This window comes from Microcaecilia unicolor, chromosome 4 (assembly GCF_901765095.1).
Source record: "Microcaecilia unicolor chromosome 4, aMicUni1.1, whole genome shotgun sequence".
Lineage (NCBI taxonomy): Eukaryota > Metazoa > Chordata > Amphibia > Gymnophiona > Siphonopidae > Microcaecilia > Microcaecilia unicolor.
In genome coordinates this window covers 291,255,048-291,273,390 of record NC_044034.1, presented here as the reverse complement: position 1 = coordinate 291,273,390, position 18,343 = coordinate 291,255,048, and the positions used below count along the sequence as shown (strand labels likewise).

The following is an 18,343-nucleotide window of genomic DNA, read 5'->3' as shown; positions in this document are numbered from 1 at the left end:
TGGATGTCTGCAAGTGGTATGTCAAGTCGCGAAGCAAGGACAAATTTGAAAGTTTTTGCCTATCGAGCACAAAGAGCATTGGAGTGAGGGGCAGCCAAGATGGCACAGGCTTCAACTTCGGCGATCTCACCACGAAAATCACCTGCGACTGCAGTGCTGGAGGAAGATCAGCCGCTTTAACTACAGACTGCAGTGGGTCAGACAGACCTCCAAGCCTGAATGACGGATTTAGTCTACCATGGTGATCCTCAAGCATGAACTTCTGGCAGATGCTGTGAGCCTGCATGAAAAGATTGATGATGTGGCCCAGCATCTGAATGCTTTTCAAGAGCATGTTATCTCGCATGACCTGGATGTGGGAGGTTTGACCAAGCGAGCGGACATGCTGGACGAGTATAAGTATCTTCTGACCCACATAGAGGATGGCGAGAACAGGGTTCACAGAAATAATTTTTGGGCATGGGGAGTCCCAGAGGAGCTACAGGAACAGGACCCAGCTACTCTTATGTTACAAGTGTGCCATCAGTTTCTCTGGGCAGTGGATCAGTCTGTGGAACAGCCTTCCATAGATTTTAAAGAGTGCATCGTGCACTCGGACCTAAGCAGGCTGGCAGACCACATGATCTCATTGCTTGTTTTCTGTATTTTCCTATCAAAGAACATGTTCTTCAGGCAGCTCGTAAGGTGGGCCCATATCATCTTGAATTTTGCTAAAATGGAACTGTTTGCGAATATATCAGCCATTACCTTGTGCAGAAGGCATGCGTTTAGGCAAATCACAAGATGCCTCACTGATAATAACATCAAATATTGTTGGCTTTACCCCTTCAGTTTATCCTTTGTCCTCCACAACAGATCAAGGTTTGTAAACCTTCAAAAACCTTAACACTCTTTAAGGAAGCCAAGCTGTAGTGGGAAGACACCTTGGCATCTACTGCAGATGGATTGGAGCTCCCTTTAACCAGCCAGTGGTGGTGGAGGAATGACCAGCAGAGTTGTCTGCATCGCAGCCCTACTACCTCAACCCAGCCTGCTTGATCGACCTCTCTAGTACTAGACGTGTTATTATTGAGTGAGCTTTCCCTGTTTGATAGGGAGCAGTTTAGTTTTTGCAGTGGAGTCTATCGCTGTGTAGAGGGCTAGTTTGGGGTGCCCCTGTACCATGCTCATTGTGAGAACTACCAATGTGTTGCCAAACTGCTTGATGCCATACTTGTTTGATATTCTCAATTCCTTCACTGTTTACTGGTGATTGCTCTTTTAGAAGGAGTAAAAACACAGATAGAACCTCCCTGCCCAACTACCCCCCCCCCCCCAAAAACAAATACCCTTCCCCCACCCCCAACAATAACATTTAACATGGTTTATCAAAAACAAACCAAGCCCCATAGTAATAAGTTAATGCAGTAATCCTCTAAATATAAGACTACAGCAAGATTGAAAGTATAATGAAGAACATTGACATACAGAAAAACGTGCTCAAAGATATTGAGAGCAGCACCGGTTTTTACAGTATAATGCACATAGGATCAAAGAATGCTAGGATACTTGAAGGTCCAGTGCAAAGTATTAAGCAGAGGATCCCTTGGCTCCCCCATTTTCAATAGACTGATGTTTGAGATGATTACTCTGCTCCTGGACATGCTGCCAGCGAGAGGCTGGTGGAGAAGGAGTAGAGGGTGCAGGTATCTCAGGCTCCAGGTTCTTCCAGAGGTCCATCTTGTGCAGGATAGTGCAGGCCTTTAAAGTGGTTTTGACTCTGTATGTCTTCCTACTGATAGAAACGGAGAGGGCAAAAGGAAAGAGACATTTATATTGAATACTTTCTCTCCTAAATAGAAAGGTAATATCTTTGAATTGTACCAGGATCTTTCGACTGCAACTTTATAAAAGTGCTGAGATTTCAGTCCCGTGTTCCTTGACATTTTACATTCACATAAGATCACCAGTTCCTTCACTGCATATGAGTGGAAACATGCAGTTATGTCCCAGGGTCTATTATTGCTCGGGGGGCTCAGTGCCCGGTGAACTCTATCCAGGCGAATATCTTCTGCTGGGACAGAAGTTAAGGAATCCGCTTTTAATGTCTGATGGCAAATATGCCAGATGATTAGTTCATAGTCCTCATTGCCCTCAGATTCTGGTGTACCCTGGAACCGAAGATTTTGGCATCATGCATGATTCTCCAAATTATCAGTTAGAGCTAACTTGATACTATCATTTTTATCAGCATATTCTTCCAGTTGCTGCTTAGTATCATCTACACGAGTTCCAAAGTCTTCTAGGCCTCTGCGTGCAAGTCCTGGATCAAGGCTTTTAGTTTACTTATACGTGCTGTTGAGTCTTTTTGCAATGCATGCTGAAGGTCTTGTTTCATGAGTGGTGCTGCTGGATCTATCGATTCCTGATCTTCCAAGTCTGCATAGACATTTACATCGCCCTCATCAGATTGCACTATCTCCATATGTGCTGCACCACTTGCTCCATTCGATTTGCTGCAGCTGGTGGAACAAAAATATTTTATTTCACTGGGCCACGTTTTAGAATTAGGATCGGCCAGGGGTGCATGCTATACTGCGTTTAAAATGCTTCATATTCCAAAAAACCCATGAGAATAATCGCTGTAATTACACCTTAATACACAGGGCTTGCTTGGAGTCTCAAGTCTAAGCTGGTCACTGGAACCCTTTTATTAAAGATTATTATATATAAACATCATAAAGCATAAAAACAGAAGAAGAAACGTTACAGGAAAGGACACTTATCTTGGGATTATTTATTTGGATTTGCTCACACCTTTCAGTAGCAAGCAACAGGGCTCTCTATATATTGTTTCAGCACATTCTATTTCTTTGACCAGTTAAAAAGATAAATATTTCTTTGTTCAGCAGCAAACTTCTTATACCCATACCTGATTTTTATTAGGCCCCCCCCCTTTTTAAAGGGAAAAATGGGCATGTGATTCCTTTTCATGACCTAACTGGGTGCTAGAAATGCCTCCTAAATCTAACTGGTGGAACAATATGAATACCTTTACCTGTCTTCAAGGTGCGCACTAATTATAAATCCCATTTTCAAAGATAAAACTATTCTTCCCACAGGTAAAGCTTTCATTATTGCTCTCTAAAGATTACAATTAACTTTCTCCAAGTCTTTTCTTTCATCATTTCTCCCTGATCTTTTTTCTTCTCTTCCCCACCCCACCCCACCCCTTGGTCTTCTCTGTCCTCAGAATTTTTCTCTCTATTTTGATGTGTCCTTCCTCTCAGAGCTTAGCTCTGTGTTTGAGTAGTGTTCATTGTATAGGCTCACCAACGTGCTGTAGCAATCAACTCATAGTAATGTTATGAAGCTAACAGCTAATATGCTTCTATGGGCCTCTAAAAAGGAGCATATCTTGGCGGTCAGGGAAGCGAAGTATGGTTCATTTCCAGAAGACTTACCTAGGGTGACTGCAAAGATGCATTGCCTATGAAAGAGCATAGATATCCAAAAACCAGTGATAATGCTGACAGGTCACACCAAAGGCTCATCCAAGTATCATAGGGTGTTTCTCTGGATGCTCTGTCCTCTGCTTCTCAGTCTCTCAGCTGAATCTTTTAAACATAAGAGCAATATCCAAAAGCATTTTACTCATGGAAATAGGGCTTTGAATATTGCCCTACTTGTATGTCGATAAAAGTAAGGTGTGGTTCAATAGCTGGTGTCTTTTGATGAGCAGACCGTGAAGGCATTCCTGGGGGCAGAGACAGGGAGGAGAAAGCAGCAATGCTCATAGATTTGGTGATTCAATACTGTGCAATTCTTTTTTATGATGAAAAATCTGGAGAGAAAGTCGGTACCAGAGTTCTTCGGGCAATAATGAAAGCAAAAGTACCTGTACGGTTTTGCTTTCATTATTGTTCCAGATTTCACAGGCTAAAGTTACTCATGAGGTTTACAAGATGACTGAATGACTGAATGCTACCATTAAGCTTCCTTTTCCCTTGTGTGTTTCCAATTTGAATATCTCCTACTAGTCTCTCTGAATGATCATATTGCTTGAAGGCATGCTGATCCTCTCCTGTTTCTGTTTTCCCCACCTCAGAGTCTGAGCCCCTTGCAGTTGAGCTGCAGCCCATTCTGGCTAGGCCAGGAGAGGATGTAAATGTGACAGATCCTGTTGTCCAGGCCTTCCTACGCCGGCAACGGAAGGTGGAGGAGATGGAGAGGAAGCGTAATGCTACAATTGTGGATAGGTTCCTTCACTTCACCAACAAGAAGTATTATATCTTCCGACGCAGGTAGGAGGTCTTGTTGGGGAGATGGCAGGTTGAGGGCTTTATCCAAGACCATCTCACTAAAACACCAGCTGGAGTACAGATTCCAGAATGCTGTGCTATAGAAGCTGAAACTGGACCAAAGCAACATGACCGGATTGACCTGAACTCTTTTTGGGCAGGCTTCTGTAACATACCCTGGGAGTTTGGATTTCTGGCACTGAGATCCTGTAGCAAACTTTACCCTGATTAGGTTTCCTGAGTCTGTGCCACAGAGCTGAACTCAGCTGCCCTACCCAAGGGTGTTTACCAGAGTATTTATTCTGTGATGATAAGTATCACCCTATCAGCAATTGTTAAATTTCATTCTTTCTGCAATGAAAAAGGTTTTGTCCTGAGTTGACCTGGCCCTACTCCTTAGCAGCTCTGATGAAGAGGTCTTTGGTTAAGTACTGTAGATACAGCAAGTCTCTGTTGTCTAGCATCTCACTGTGGCCGAGGTACTGATTTTCAGCCTTTGATTATTTTTGCCTTTCTTGTTCGTTGATATAGTAAAACAGGTCCTTGCATATTATGGCCAACCAAATATTCTGGGTCCTGATGGGGATTATCCTCCTTAACAAGAATCATTTTATAAGGGGGTGCCTAGTTTAAGAGGGCAGTAAATACCTACATAGGTGTTGTTTTATAAGGACACATGGAGGGGCATAATCGAATGGGGCGCCCAAGTTTTCCTGAGGGCATCCTCGCGAAGGGGCGGGGAAACCCTTATTATCGAAACAAGATGGGTCTCTATCTTTCATTTTGATAATATGGTCAGGGACGCCCAAATCTCAACATTTAGGTCGACCTTAGAAATGGTCGTCCTTAGAGATGTTCGTCCCCGGTTTTCAGTGATAATGGAAACCGAGGACGCCCATCTCAGAAATGACCAAATCCAAGCTATTTGGTCGTGGGAGGTGCCAGCATTCGTAGTGCACTGGTCCCCGTCACATGCCAGGACACCAGCTGGGCACCCTAGGGGGCACTGCAGTGGACTTCACAAATTGCTCCCAGGTGCATAGCTCCCTTGGGTGCTGAGCCCCCCAAAACCCACTCCCCACAACTGTACAACACTACCATAGCCCTAAGGGGTGAAGGGGGGCACCTACACATGGGTAAAGTGGGTTTTTGGTGGGTTTTGAAGGGCTCGCATTTACCACCACAAGTGTAACAGGTAGGGGGGGATGGGCCTGGGTCTGCCTGCCTGAAGTGCACTACACCCGCTAAAACTGCTCCAGGGACCTACATACTGCTGTCAGGGAGCTGGGTATGACATTAGAGGCTGGCAAAAAATATTTAAAATTTTGTTTGAGGGTGGGAGGGGGTTAGTGACCACTGGGGGAGTAAGGGGAGGTTATCCCCGATTCCCTCCGGTGGTCATCTGGTCAGTTCTTGTGACCAAGCCTCAAAAAGGTGCCCGAAAAAATGGACCAAGTAAAGTCGACCAAGTGCTCGTCAGGGACGCCCTTCTTTTTTCCATTATCGGCTGAGGAGGCCCATGTGTTAAGCACGCCCCAGTCCTGCCTTCACTATGCTTCTGACACGCCCCCGTGAACTTTGGTTGTCCCTGCGACGGAAAGCAGTTGAGGACGCCCAAAATCGACTTTCCATTATGCCGATTTGGGCGACCCTGGGAGAAGGACGCCCATCTTGCGATTTATGTCGAAAGATGGGCGCCCTTCTCTTTCGAAAATAAACCTGATAGGCACCTACATATCTTAAGCTATTAACTTGCAAGCATGAACATTTGCACATTCTAGAGCAAGTGTAAACATCAAGCCTAGATTAAGTATGCATGTAAATTAGCATACTTTGTAATCTACATGTGTACTTGTGAATTCCACCCATGCTCTGCCCCTGTATGCATCATCATGTCAGGTTCATACTTCCTCATTATTTTTCCATACTCCCATACTGACTTGTGACATCATCCTATAAGTATCCTATGCAGCCCGTTCCAGCCATTATTTCTCGCCTACCATCCAGCAGATGTGTAGCTTGGACTGATCTGGTAGTCCTTCTGAGCCCTCAGTAGGCTAGGACTGGGGAGTTGATCTCTTCTAATTGAAAAAAGAAAAAAAAGACTTGTACATTAGATCCTGTGCAAGGTGAAGGCTAGGGCAGGTTCGGCCATTCCATGAGCCTAGGGATGCTACACCTGGGAGTATGAGGCTCTATCCTCTGCCTGTTGCAAGTCCTTGTGAGGTGTTGTCTACCTGTACCTCAGTCTTCCTCCTCTGCTATTTGGGAGGGGGGCTTTCGAGTGCCTGATTCCAGGGAACAGTAAAGCATTTTATGTAATAGAAAAAAAAAAAAAAAAGAGAGATAAACAAGAGCAGAGCGTTCGGAGGTCTGGTCTGTCTGGCAGAGCTCCTGCTTCAGCCATAGGAAGTAAAGCTCCAATTGGAGTGGAAGGGGGCTAGAATTGTTGGATCAGATGATTAGGCAGGTACAGGCTGGAGTGTGTAGAGGCTGCACAGTCAGTAGCAGTCAGAGCCGGTTGCACAGTCACATACTGCATTGGAGCATGGCTGTGCATGGGAAGAGAAGTTGATGCTGCCTGCTATGTGGCAGCCACAAGACAGTCGGCTCAATCAGCGACCTGGGCTGTAGGTGCAAGGAGGAGGTGCATTCCAGGGCAGTTCCAGTGGCTGCAACATCAGGTGGTGAGGGGACCCAAAGTAGTGCTATGGCACGTAGGGCCAGAGAGAGGAAATGGCACACTCTGGATGTGGATTTTAAGGTGTGGAAGTCGATGATAAGGCTCTGTCTGATCCTGGTGATAGAGGTGAATGTGCTGGTATGACCAAGAAGATAATTCCTAAGAAATGGGGTGTAGCTTTGAACAGTTTATAAGATCACTGAATGGAGTCTCTATTGAAGCAGGCCTTTGAAGTGGCAACCCTGGAACTGCAGGCAATGGTCTATAGCACCTATGTAGCCCAAGTATTTTATTGCTGGGCAGAGCAGATTTCCAGTGGCTCTCTGGGGCACACCATGGTGGACTTCCCCCAGGTGGACTCCTTGGAGATGGGTACAGCCTTTATGGTGGATTCCTTCTATGACCTCATAAGGGCATTGGCCAAGGGGTTGATGCTGTTGTTTGCAGTACATGATTATCTGTGACTTAGGAGCTGGTCCACAGGAACTTCCAAGGCTTGGCTCAGATAACTGCCTTTTACTGCTTGGTTGCTTTTTGATGAAGATCTGGAGAAGTTGGTTAAGAGTTATGTGGGGGGATTCTAAGGTTCCTAGGCTCCCAGAGGACCATCACAGAGTAAACAATCATGGGATATCCAATAGAGGTTGCTTCTGGGAAGCCAGAAGGTATGGGCCAGGAAGAATGAGTGGCACTCAGCAGAACTGTTTTCTGTGAGTTCAGTTCTTTGAGAGTGATCTCAAGAGTGGACAGGAGTCAATGCCTGGGACTTCGTGGATCACCCAAGGATTGCCATGAAATTTTGGGGAACCACTCTCCTGTCCCTCCAGGAGGAGAAAGGTTAAAGCTGTTTTACTGGAGGTGGGTCCAAATAATCTCAGATCAATGGGTCCTTCAGGTCATCGATGAAAGTTTCATCCTAGTTTGCCTAGCATATCCCTAGCACTGCCTTGGTCTCTTTCTGCTGGTCTCACTTTGAGGGTCAGGTCAACGGCTCCAGGTGATCATTCCAGTTCCTCTAGGCAAGAAGGGCATGAGATGATAGCTATATGGGCTATCATCTCATGCCCTTCTTGCCTAGAGGAACTGCAAAGTGCCCAGAAAGGAAGGGTTGTTTCATCCCATTGTAGACCTCATGCGTGAACTGAGATTCAGGATGGAAACTGTAACTGTGGTGGTGATGACAGGGGGAGTTTTGCCCTGGATCTGACAGAAGCTTAATTCCACATCCCTATTCAGGTGGAGCACTAGCGTTTTCTCTGTTTTGCAGTCTTGAGACAGCATTTCCAGGTTTGTGCCCTCCCATTTGGGTTGGTAGTGGTACCAAGGATGTTTTTCAAGGTCATGATGGTTGTAGTGACTGATCTGTGAAAAGGAGGGGGTGTTGGTTAATCCCTATTTGAATGACTTGCTAATCTGAGCAAAGCCATGCAGGGAAAACAAAGCCAGAGGCTGAGTAGTTCAGGTCCTGCCAGAGTTGGGATAGGTCATCAACCCATCCAAGTGCAGGCTGACCCCAGTGCAGACACTGGAATATTTGGGAATGTTTTTCGATCCCTGGCAAAGGAAAATGTTCTTGATTAAGGAGAGGGCACAGAAGATGTGGCTCCCAAGTCAAAGCTTTTCTGCATAGTGAGGCCAAGAATATTCAGGTTTTGGGATCTGTGGCATCAGCGCTGGAACTGGTGCTGTGGGCCACGGCACACATGCACCCACTACAGAGCTCAGTTGTCCCAGTGGTTGCCCTAGTTGCAGGATCTGAAGATGTTACCACTCCCATTGTGTATGAAGAGCAGTCCAGGTGGTAGCTGAGGTCCACTGTCCTCAGCCAAGGAGTGAGTCAGGAGCCACCAGATTGGATTGCAGTAAAGATGGATGCCAGTGTCTACAGCTGAGGAGCTTGTCAGGCCTCTGGTCGAAGCACCATGGCTGATCAACTGATTAAAAGTGAGAGCCATTCATTTGATATTACAGGAGTGTTTGCCTGCTGCTGGTCCAAAACAAGGTGGTACATATGATGTTGGACAACACAACAGTGATGACATATATGAATTATCAGGGAGGAACCAAACAGCAGGTGGCAGAAAAAGTGAGACTACTCATGAGTTGGACAGAAATGCATCTGCTGGACTTGGCTGTGATGTATGTGGATGGAGTGGGAAAACATCCAGGTGGACTTCCTCTGCAAAAAAGCGCTGGATCCAGTAGACATCAACCGAAACTGGTGGTTTTGGTTCCGGCTGAAACTGAATCCGCAGCCAAAACTGAAATAGTCATGCTTGTCTCCCCCAGGCCTCCCCCCCCTCCCTGAGCATTGGTGGGCCCTACCTTAAGAAGCCCTGGTGGTCTAGTGGCCTCTTCGAGGGCAGGAAAAAACACCCATTCTTTCCTGCCCGGTGCTGCTACTGCTTTAAAATGGCTGCGGGAGGTCCTGACAGACATATTGAGATTGGCACTGGCATAAGTAAGAGCAATCTCAAAATAGCTGCTGCTGTGGGAAGTCTCAGCAGCCATTCTAAACAGCAGAGGCACTGGGCACAGCAGTGTCGCACCGGGGAGGAAAGATTTTGGGTTCTTTCCTGCCCCTAAAGAGGCAACTAGACCACCATGGTTTGTTAAGGTAGACCTAGGAAGGGCCTACTGATGGTTGGGGGGGCGGGTTGGAGGGAGGACTCGTTGGGGGGGGGGGGGGGAGTTGGTCAGTCAGCGCAGGGAGGCGGAGAGTTTGTTTGAGCTGAAAACGCACCAGCATTTTCAGCTGAAACTGAAACCTAGATTTCAGTCCAGTTCCAGTGCTGAAACCGAAATTTGGTTAACCTCTAGGATCCAGGAGAGTAGAGCCTGGTAGAGGTGGTCTTCAAACATACTATGCAGCATTGGAGAATGCCGATTATGGTTCTCATGATGACAGCCAAGAACATGAAAGTTCCCAGGTTCTTCATTTGCAGGCAGGAACAACATTCAGTGGGATAGATGTTCATGTTTAGCAATGGTCACAGAACAGTTTGCTGTATGTCTTTCTGCCATGGCCACTGCTAAACAGAGTCATTGAGAAGATAATTGGGGCCTACTAGTTTTAGTGGCCCCAAGTTGGCCATGCAAGCTGTGGTACAGAGTTCTAATGAGACTGAAAGTGGAGGAACCTCTAGTCTTGCCCATCATAGACAGTTTGTTAGTTCAGGGTACAGTGCAGATGCAGGATACATCTTTATTATCTCATGGCAATGCTCTTGAAAGGGTGAGGTTTCAGAAGAGATGATACTCCATTCGAGTCATAGATACCTGTGACAGAACAGTGTTTTTTAAGCCTGTAAAATTGCCTTTATTAAATCTTTGAAGTGCCTCTAGTTTGGCCAGTAGTTGGTGCATGTTATGTTTTAAGCTGTTACAAAGAACTGACCTTTCTTGCCTTAGTTAACACAGATAAGGAAATGCCTAGCCAGCTTTTTTCAAATGTTGTTGTTGACGGGGCTGTGGCCTGGAGCTTTATTTTTTTTGCTCCATTTCAATTGTACTGGCTTTTGTTTCAGTTTCAGCCCGGGAGAAGAGAGAGAGAGAGCTCTTTGCTGAAGCCCTGTAAAAAAACAGTTATATTTGTTAACTGGTGAACAGCTATATATGGCCTGATCTCCCCAGGTATTTAGGAAGTAACCAAATGTTTAGTTAGTGTTATAGTTGACCCGCATTTCAGTTACCTGTTATTGTTTGCTGATTGCACATTGTTTTTTGTTCAATTTTAAGACAATAAACAAATTTGTTTGTTGACTCTGAGGTCTGGACTGATAAAGAATCCTGGTGGTTTGTGTATTGGGTCTGTGAGTGCTTTCTGGGAACTGTGGGACCACTGGGAGTGAGGCCTCAGTAACTTAGAAATCACTGGAGATAATTTGAAAGCAGGAGACTCGCCCAGAGGCGGTTGTGACCCAGTTGGTGGGAGGCGGGTGCTAGTTAGAGCATGAGTGGCAGGTGCAGGCAGACCTGAGCTGTGCTGGGGATAGACCCTCTAAGTGGCTGTGGGGTAACCCCAGGCGGGTGGCTAGGTGTTTCGTGACAGTACCCTTTTGCATTCCACAAAGAAATCAATGTAGTGTAGATGTGTGTTGTCCTGTGAATTTGAGGCCTGGTGCCTAGAGCGTCAGTTTGTTCCATTGAGTTCTTCTGTCTTGGAGACTTTGGATTATCTGCAGGATTAGCAGAAGAAGGGGTTTTGTTTTAGCCTTCTTGAAAATGCAGGTGGTGGCTCTGTCTACAGAGGCCTAGTGAACAATAATCTGTGGAATCACATCTGGATGTAGTGTGTTTTTTAGGCAGGTTGAAGCTGTTGAGACTCCCAAGACATCCAGTAGTGCCTCCATAGAATCTGTAGTAGGCGCCTTTTGAGCCTCTTAAGAAAGCCTCCTTGAAAGATGTTACCTTGAAGACAGTGTTCCTAGTGGCCAATTTGTTCGGCAAGCAAATTTCATAATTGCAGACCTTATCTTGTCAAGAACCCTTTCTCGACATTTCAAGGGAGAAGGTGGTTCCTTCCTTTTCCCCCAAGTTAGTTTCATATTAATCGCACCATCTCTGTCCTAGTGTTTCAAGAGACAGAAGGTAGTGAAGATGCCAGACATCTTCATAGGTTGGGTATGGGAAGAGCATTATATTGGTATCTGAAGGAGACAAAAGAGGTGGTCTGACTGGCTGTTCTGTTTGGAGGAGCCAAGAAGGAAGAAATGTGCTGATTTTGGTAAAATGGGGGAATACCTAAAGGAAGAGCTGATGGAATGGGTACGTATAGGTGAAGTGGAAGTGTAATGATCCAAGCTGAAAGCTGCTATATGTATGGTAACTGATCTTTACACAAGGAAAGTAAACAAAAACAAGAGAAACAAAAAGCCTATATGGTTCTCCAAACAGGTGGCTGAAAAAATAAAGGCAAAAGAGGCTTCATTCTAGAAATACAGAAGAACACAACAGGAGGATCAGAGAAGAGATTATCGGCTTAAACTCAAAGAATCCAAGAGGGAAATACGGTTAGCGAAAAGTTCAGGTGGAAGAAAAAAAATAGCTAAAGATGTTAAAAGAGGTGACAAGACCTTTTTCAGATATATTGGGGAAAGGAGAAAAGATAGGAATGGAATTGTAAGACTGAAAGAGTGACTTTGTGGAGAGTGATGAGGATAAAGCAAACGTGCTGAGCAAATACTTCACTTCTGTGTTCACAGAGGAGAACCCCGGAGAAGGACTATGATTGGCTGCTGAAGGTATATCTGGGAGTGGATATTGCACCATTCACGGAAGAAAGCTTTTATAAGGAGCTTGAAAATCTGGCAGTGGACAAAGCTATGGGGCTGGATGGGATATACATCCCAGGATACTGAGGGAGCTTGGAGATGTCCTGGCGGGACCTCCTTAAAGATTTACTTAATAGATCTTTAGAGATGGGAGAAGTTCTTCTGGACTGGAGACGAGCTGATGTCCCTTTTCACAAAAGCGGGGACAGGGAAAAAGAAACTACAGGCCGGTAAGCCTCACATCGGTGGTAGGAAAAAAATGGAGTTGCAGCTGAAGGAAAGGATAGTTAACTTTCTAGAAGCCAATGGTTTGCAGGATCTGAGGTAACATGACTTTACCAAAGGAAAGTCCTGCCAAATGAATCTGATTTTCTTTGGGTGGCCAAAGAACTCGATAAAGGACATGCACTAGATGTAATCTGCTTGGATTTCAGCAAAGCCTTTGATATGATCCCTCACAGAAGAATCATGAATAAGCTGAGAGGGCTGAACTTAATTGGAAACTGGTTGACCGACGGGTGACAGAGGGTGGTGGTAAATGGAATCCGCTCAGAAAAAAAGAAAGTGAGCAGTGGAGTGCCTCAGGGGTAGGTGCTGGGGCTGGTTCTGTTTAATATATTTGTGAGAAACATTGCTGGTGGGTCAGAAGGAAAACTTTGCCTTTTTGTGGGTGATACAAAAATAGCCAATAGAGTGGATACACTGGAGGGTGTAGAAACCATGAGAAGGGATCTCCAAACATTAGAAGAATGGTCAGGGGTCTGGCAGTTAACATTTAATGGTAAGAAGTGCAGAGTGATGCACTTGGGGTGCAAAAATCCAAAAGTAATGTACCAGATAGGAGGGGAGTGATTGGTAATCTTGGCTCAGGAGAGGGACCTTGAGGTTGATGGTGTCTGAAGATCTCAAGGTGGCAAAACAGTGCGACAAGGTGGTGGCCACAGCCTGAAGGATGCTAGGCTGCATAGACAGGGTAACCAGTAGAAGAAAGGAGGTATTGATGCCCCTGTACAAATCGTTGGTGAGACCTCATGTGGAGTGTTGTGTTCAGATGTAAAAAGGCTGGAAACAGTTCAAGGAAAAGCAACGAAAATGGTATGCGGTTTGCGTAGCAAGACATACGAGAAGAGACTTGATGACGTGAACATACCTGGAGGAAAGGAGAACCAGGGGGGTGGTATGATACAGGCCTTCAAATATTTGAAAGGTATTAATCTGCAAATAATCCTCTTCTAGAAACGGGAAGGTGGTAGAACTAGAGGACATGAATTCAGGTTGAAGAGGGGCCGACTCAGGAATAACGTCAGCAAGTATTTTTTTCACCGAAAGGGTGGTGGATACTTGGAATGCTCTCCCAAAGCAGGTTGTGGAGATGAAAGCCATAACGGAATTCAAAAATACGTGAGATAAACACACAGGAATCCTGTTTACAAGGAATCGATCGAAAGAAGCTGAGCGGAAGCTAGGTGGCAACACTGGTAACTGTGAAGCAAAGCCAGTGCTAGGCAGACTTCTACAGTCTGTGCCCTGATCGTAACCTGGATAGATATGAATGGACTGGACTGGAGCTTTTCAAGGGCTTTGATGACATCTTCAGAAGTTTTAGAACAAGGACAGTGCCAGGCAGACCTGAAAATAGTTTGAACAAATCAAGATCAGGTATACATATGTTGCATCACCTCATACCTTTATGTAATGAGTTTACCTACTCTGGCAGACTAGATGAACCGTACAGGTTTTTATCTGCCATCTTCTACTATGTTATCGGCAGCCAGGCTTCATGATAAGCAGAGCATTGGTTAATTCCACTTCAGGAGATTTGTAGGGTAGCTTCCTGGTCTTCTTTGCTTTCCTTTGTACAACATTATTGAATGGACATTTAGGCTAATCAAGCTGCAATCTTTTGGAGTAGGCTTGTCTGCTTCCCTCCCTCGGTAGGTACTGCTTTAGTACATCCCATACATCTTGACTGGTCTGGAGGGACAATGAGGAAGAAAAATTAGATCTTACCTGCTAATTGTCTTTCCTCAAGTCCTGCAGCCTAGCTTGATGTGAGGGAGTCAGAAAAACGAGTTTAGGGGTGGTTGTATTAGCAGGAGGTGAGCTCCCTCATTTCAGTCTACTCCTTCCCACATTATGTCTGCACATGATTCTACTTATGATTTGTTCATTGGTTTAGAGGGGGGAAATTCAATTGTTACTGCTTTGATAAGTAAATACTAGCTGGCAGAGAGTTACACAGGATACGTATAAGATGATGTTACAAATCAGGAGTCTATGCACATGCGTCTGGATCTGGTCTGGAGGGATTTATGAAAAGAAAATGATTTGTAGCAGGTAAGATCTAATTTCTCCTTTAATGCACAGAAATGATTTTATAAAATTACTCCTTAGATGTCCTTGTAATGTCAGTCATGAAAGTTATTAGGTGACATGGTCCCTATAGTATCTGTTAAACCACTTTGGATTACAGTATCTAGGTTCATCATTACTACCTGGAATTTGGGTGTTTCTGGTAAAACCAGTCCTCTTCCTGCCAGTTTCTGATCCATGACTCTTCTCTTATTTTTGTTTTAACTGCCCAGTGCCCTGATGACTGCCATCTCACTGCGGAACTTGGTATTCGGGCGTCCCCCACTAGAGCAGTTGGCACAGGAGGTGACCTATGCCAACATGAAAAACAGTGAGACTGCAGGAACTGAAACGAGAAGAAATGAAGATATGCGGCGAGAGGCGGAGCGCTCTGAGTTGTGAGAACAGATGTTGGGGACAACCAGAGCACTGGGGTGAGCAGGAAGTCATTGATCATGACAGTCTGTGTCATATATTGGAAATGGGCTTTAGTGCTGGTGTGGACTTCCTGGATAGTAATCGGACATCCTGGTTTTTAACAGTGGTATAACTGATGGCATTAGCATGTCTCTTCTGTTTTTCAAGAATGTGGTGACAGTTAATGAGTATTTCTGGCTTAGCAATTGCTGGCCATTTGACTCTGGCAGTGGTGGGTTTTTTTTTTCTTTAATTGTCTTTTCTTCAGAAATCCCTATGGACAAAGGGAAAAATGCAGTAACAGAACTAAAGATGCTGAACAGTGACCAAAGCGGTTCCCCCTGTAATTGCTGTGAACCCCTGGGAGTGGCCATATTAAATATAGTGTTGAGGACTAATTAATACTCGCTGAATCCGTTTGGTCCATTGTGTCTGTGATATCGCATGTCTTCTGCATGCATCTTGAACCTGGCAGAGAAGGTGAGCGCTGTGGCTCGCTCTGTGCATGTTGGAAGTGTTGCACAGTTTGCAACTGTCATGCACTCACTGAGACTTGTGAGAGAGTATGTGATGCACTGAGAAGCAGCCAGATGTTCAAACCACTGCTTCTGCCCTCGTACCCGACCAATTGTGATTATAATATGAGCCTGAATGCTGATGAATATGATCAGCTAGTGATAGCCATATGATCAGTGACATCATTGATGTAATATTAACCTAGAAAATCAATACAACCTGATTCCTAGGTATAAGGAGCAACCCCGAGGAAGAAATTCTGTGACATGGGTTGTTGAAGATCTATAGTACATATTCACATATAGAGTAATTTTCAAAGGGAAGTGTGGGGTGAACAAGTGCATACTCGTGGAAAAGCAACTTAAAAAAAATTTCCTGGACACTAGAGAAAGGGATGGAAATGCGCCAGCAGAAGTTTGCCTGTGTTGGTCTGCTTTTTCTGGTATACTTTGCACCTGCAAACCATGCAAGCAAAAGCTGCCTCACAGCACTGGTTGCCCAGTGAATTTTTTAAATGGAATCCTGTTGCAAATCTGTTTGCAGCCACTGCAGTCATCAAGTATCCATGGACCTGCAAGCTAAGCAGAAAGGCTGACAAGAGCCCTCTGTTATATTCTTAAAAACCAAACCAGCTTATCAAGTTCTACTAATATATTTGTTTAACCTTTATTTTTGCATTTTCATAATGTATAAAACTGACATATCTATATGCAGAATATCTAATAAGAAAGTTTAACTGTTTCTATAATTAACAATACTTCAAATCACAGTATACTCACCCCCCTCCTCTCCACTATCCCTCCATCAATAAACCACAACATTGGTAGAGGTCACCTGCTAGTCTTCCCAGCGACCTCTCACTATAGTACCAATTCTGTTCCTCCCCTTTTGGCAGAATCTCGAACCAGCTCCCTTCACACCCCAGGTCAGCATATCCAGCAACTAGGATCTACAGTTACATATTTGATAGAGCACTTAGAGCTTTATGAGCAAGGGCCTCCCATACATAATGCCAAGTCTGTTGAAAAGTCCTCTAGAGTTTTGGCGAGTGCTTCGTAGCATCTCGTCTCTCAAGTTTCAATAGATGATACATGTCGTTCTTCCATTCCATCATTGGTGGCACTTGAGCTGTCTCCAGTTTCTTAAACTACATTTACGGGCCAAAAGAAACGCCTTTTTAACAGACTGCTTGCTCCTTTCCTCAATCCCAGAGAGACAAAATTGGAAAACAATTGTACATCCGCCCGCATTGGGATTCATCTATGCAACAAAATATATAGATATGCCAAAATATTCTTCCAGAATTACAGGACCAAAACATGTGTTAAAGTAGCTGGAGCACAGCGGCATTGGGGACGTTCCAGTTTACACTATCAAATGCTTTATGTGCATTTAAACTTACTAAAAGGGCTGGTATTGTATGAGTTGCACTGTGCCCCATGGTGGCCATCACCCTGCAAACGTTCCACACTACCTGCCTCCCCTGCACAAACCCAACCTGGTCTGTAGTAATTGTAGCTATACAGTGGGCAGCTCTAGTTAGTGGTATGAGCAACAGTGTAATTCATGGCAGCTCAGGATATGACAAGCTCTACCATTTGTTGATTGCAGACCATTCAGGAAATCTTAGTCTTGCACTGGGCTTTTTGAATTTGAGTGCCCTCCAGCTCTTCCTAATATCAGATATAATAAGCCAGTGTGTTGATAATTCATTGTTGCTGTGCAGTAACTGTGTTAAATGCTCTGTTTGCTCCCATGGTAACAAACAAAAGGCTGCATTTTAATTTTCTATGTTCATTCCCATGTTTATAAATAAAACTAAGACATCAATAATATATATACTGTTTTTTATAGGAAAAATGAAGAGGGAAAAGAATATGAATAAATTGTGTACTTTTACATATGTGTATCATTTTTGTATATTTCTGCTTACAATGAGGAAGTTTGGTGTAGCTTTTCTGCCCATCTCTAAGCCTAAACTGAAAGGTGTTTGAATTACTGGTTAAAGCGCGCCTAGACAATGCAGTCCCAGAGCTGAGGTGGTGCTGGATGAAACTCAAGACGGACTGAATGTGTTTGCTCACCTAGTTAATTTGCATAAAGGTGTCAAAACTTTCTCAACTTTTGGCCTTAATTTCTTCAAGTTATGCTTCCAGACCTCAATTATATTACAAGTTCCAGCATCACCACCACACTCTAGAGTTGAGTTCCATCACGTCCACTCACATTTTCCAACAGGAGACTTATGCAACCACCACATTTTTAGGACAAGTCAGGGGAAGAGGAGGATTCTGACAATCTTTTTAATTCACATTTTCCATAAATATATGGGTTGTGAAAGGGCTTTTTTTTTTTTTAAAGAGGGAATTACAATTACATCACCAAATAGCTTTTTGCAAATTAGATCACCTGCCTGGGGTTGACCATCCTGTTGCGTAGGAAGACCTCAGCTTGTCAGGAGTTGAATACTGTTCCCATGAATTCTTACTGTAGCATTGGAATGGGATGTGATGTCTAGTACCTTTTGTTTCTATTTATGCATGTTTGACACATCATCAAAACACTTGAAAAGAAACATTGAGAATTACAAGGAAATGTTTACAAAAGTAATACTTTCTAATAAAATAAAAAAAAATCTAAGATACTCCAATTAAAGTCCACTATTAAGGGAATGTTACATCATTAAGGAGAAAGTAAAAGAAAAATGAAAATAGAAAATGTAAGGCAGAATCACTATCTGCAAAGCTAACCAGGCATTTTACGCAGTTGAATCAACTAGGAGCTTTTCTTCAGATGGTAACACTATGGGATCCTTCTATTAA

At 44.2% G+C, this 18,343-nt stretch overlaps 1 protein-coding gene across 2 annotated transcripts in view; it reads left to right on the top strand.

The window, feature by feature from the left end:
• The window catches only part of GGCX (gamma-glutamyl carboxylase), a 103,102-nt gene extending 85,460 nt beyond the window's left edge, over positions 1-17,642 (top strand). Inside the window, exons 14-16 of one of the 2 annotated variants that reach the window (XR_003941974.1) lie at positions 4,088-4,283; positions 14,822-15,791; positions 15,829-17,642. Coding sequence is in view for 1 of the 2 variants with exons in the window: in XM_030201680.1 (XP_030057540.1) it covers positions 4,088-4,283; positions 14,822-14,990 (365 nt within the window). In the remaining variant the exon portion in view is untranslated. Of the gene's footprint in view, positions 1-4,087; positions 4,284-14,821 lie in introns of both variants that reach the window. The other variant, XM_030201680.1, reaches the window with a different exon arrangement.
• Positions 17,643-18,343: the final 701 nt, after the last annotated feature.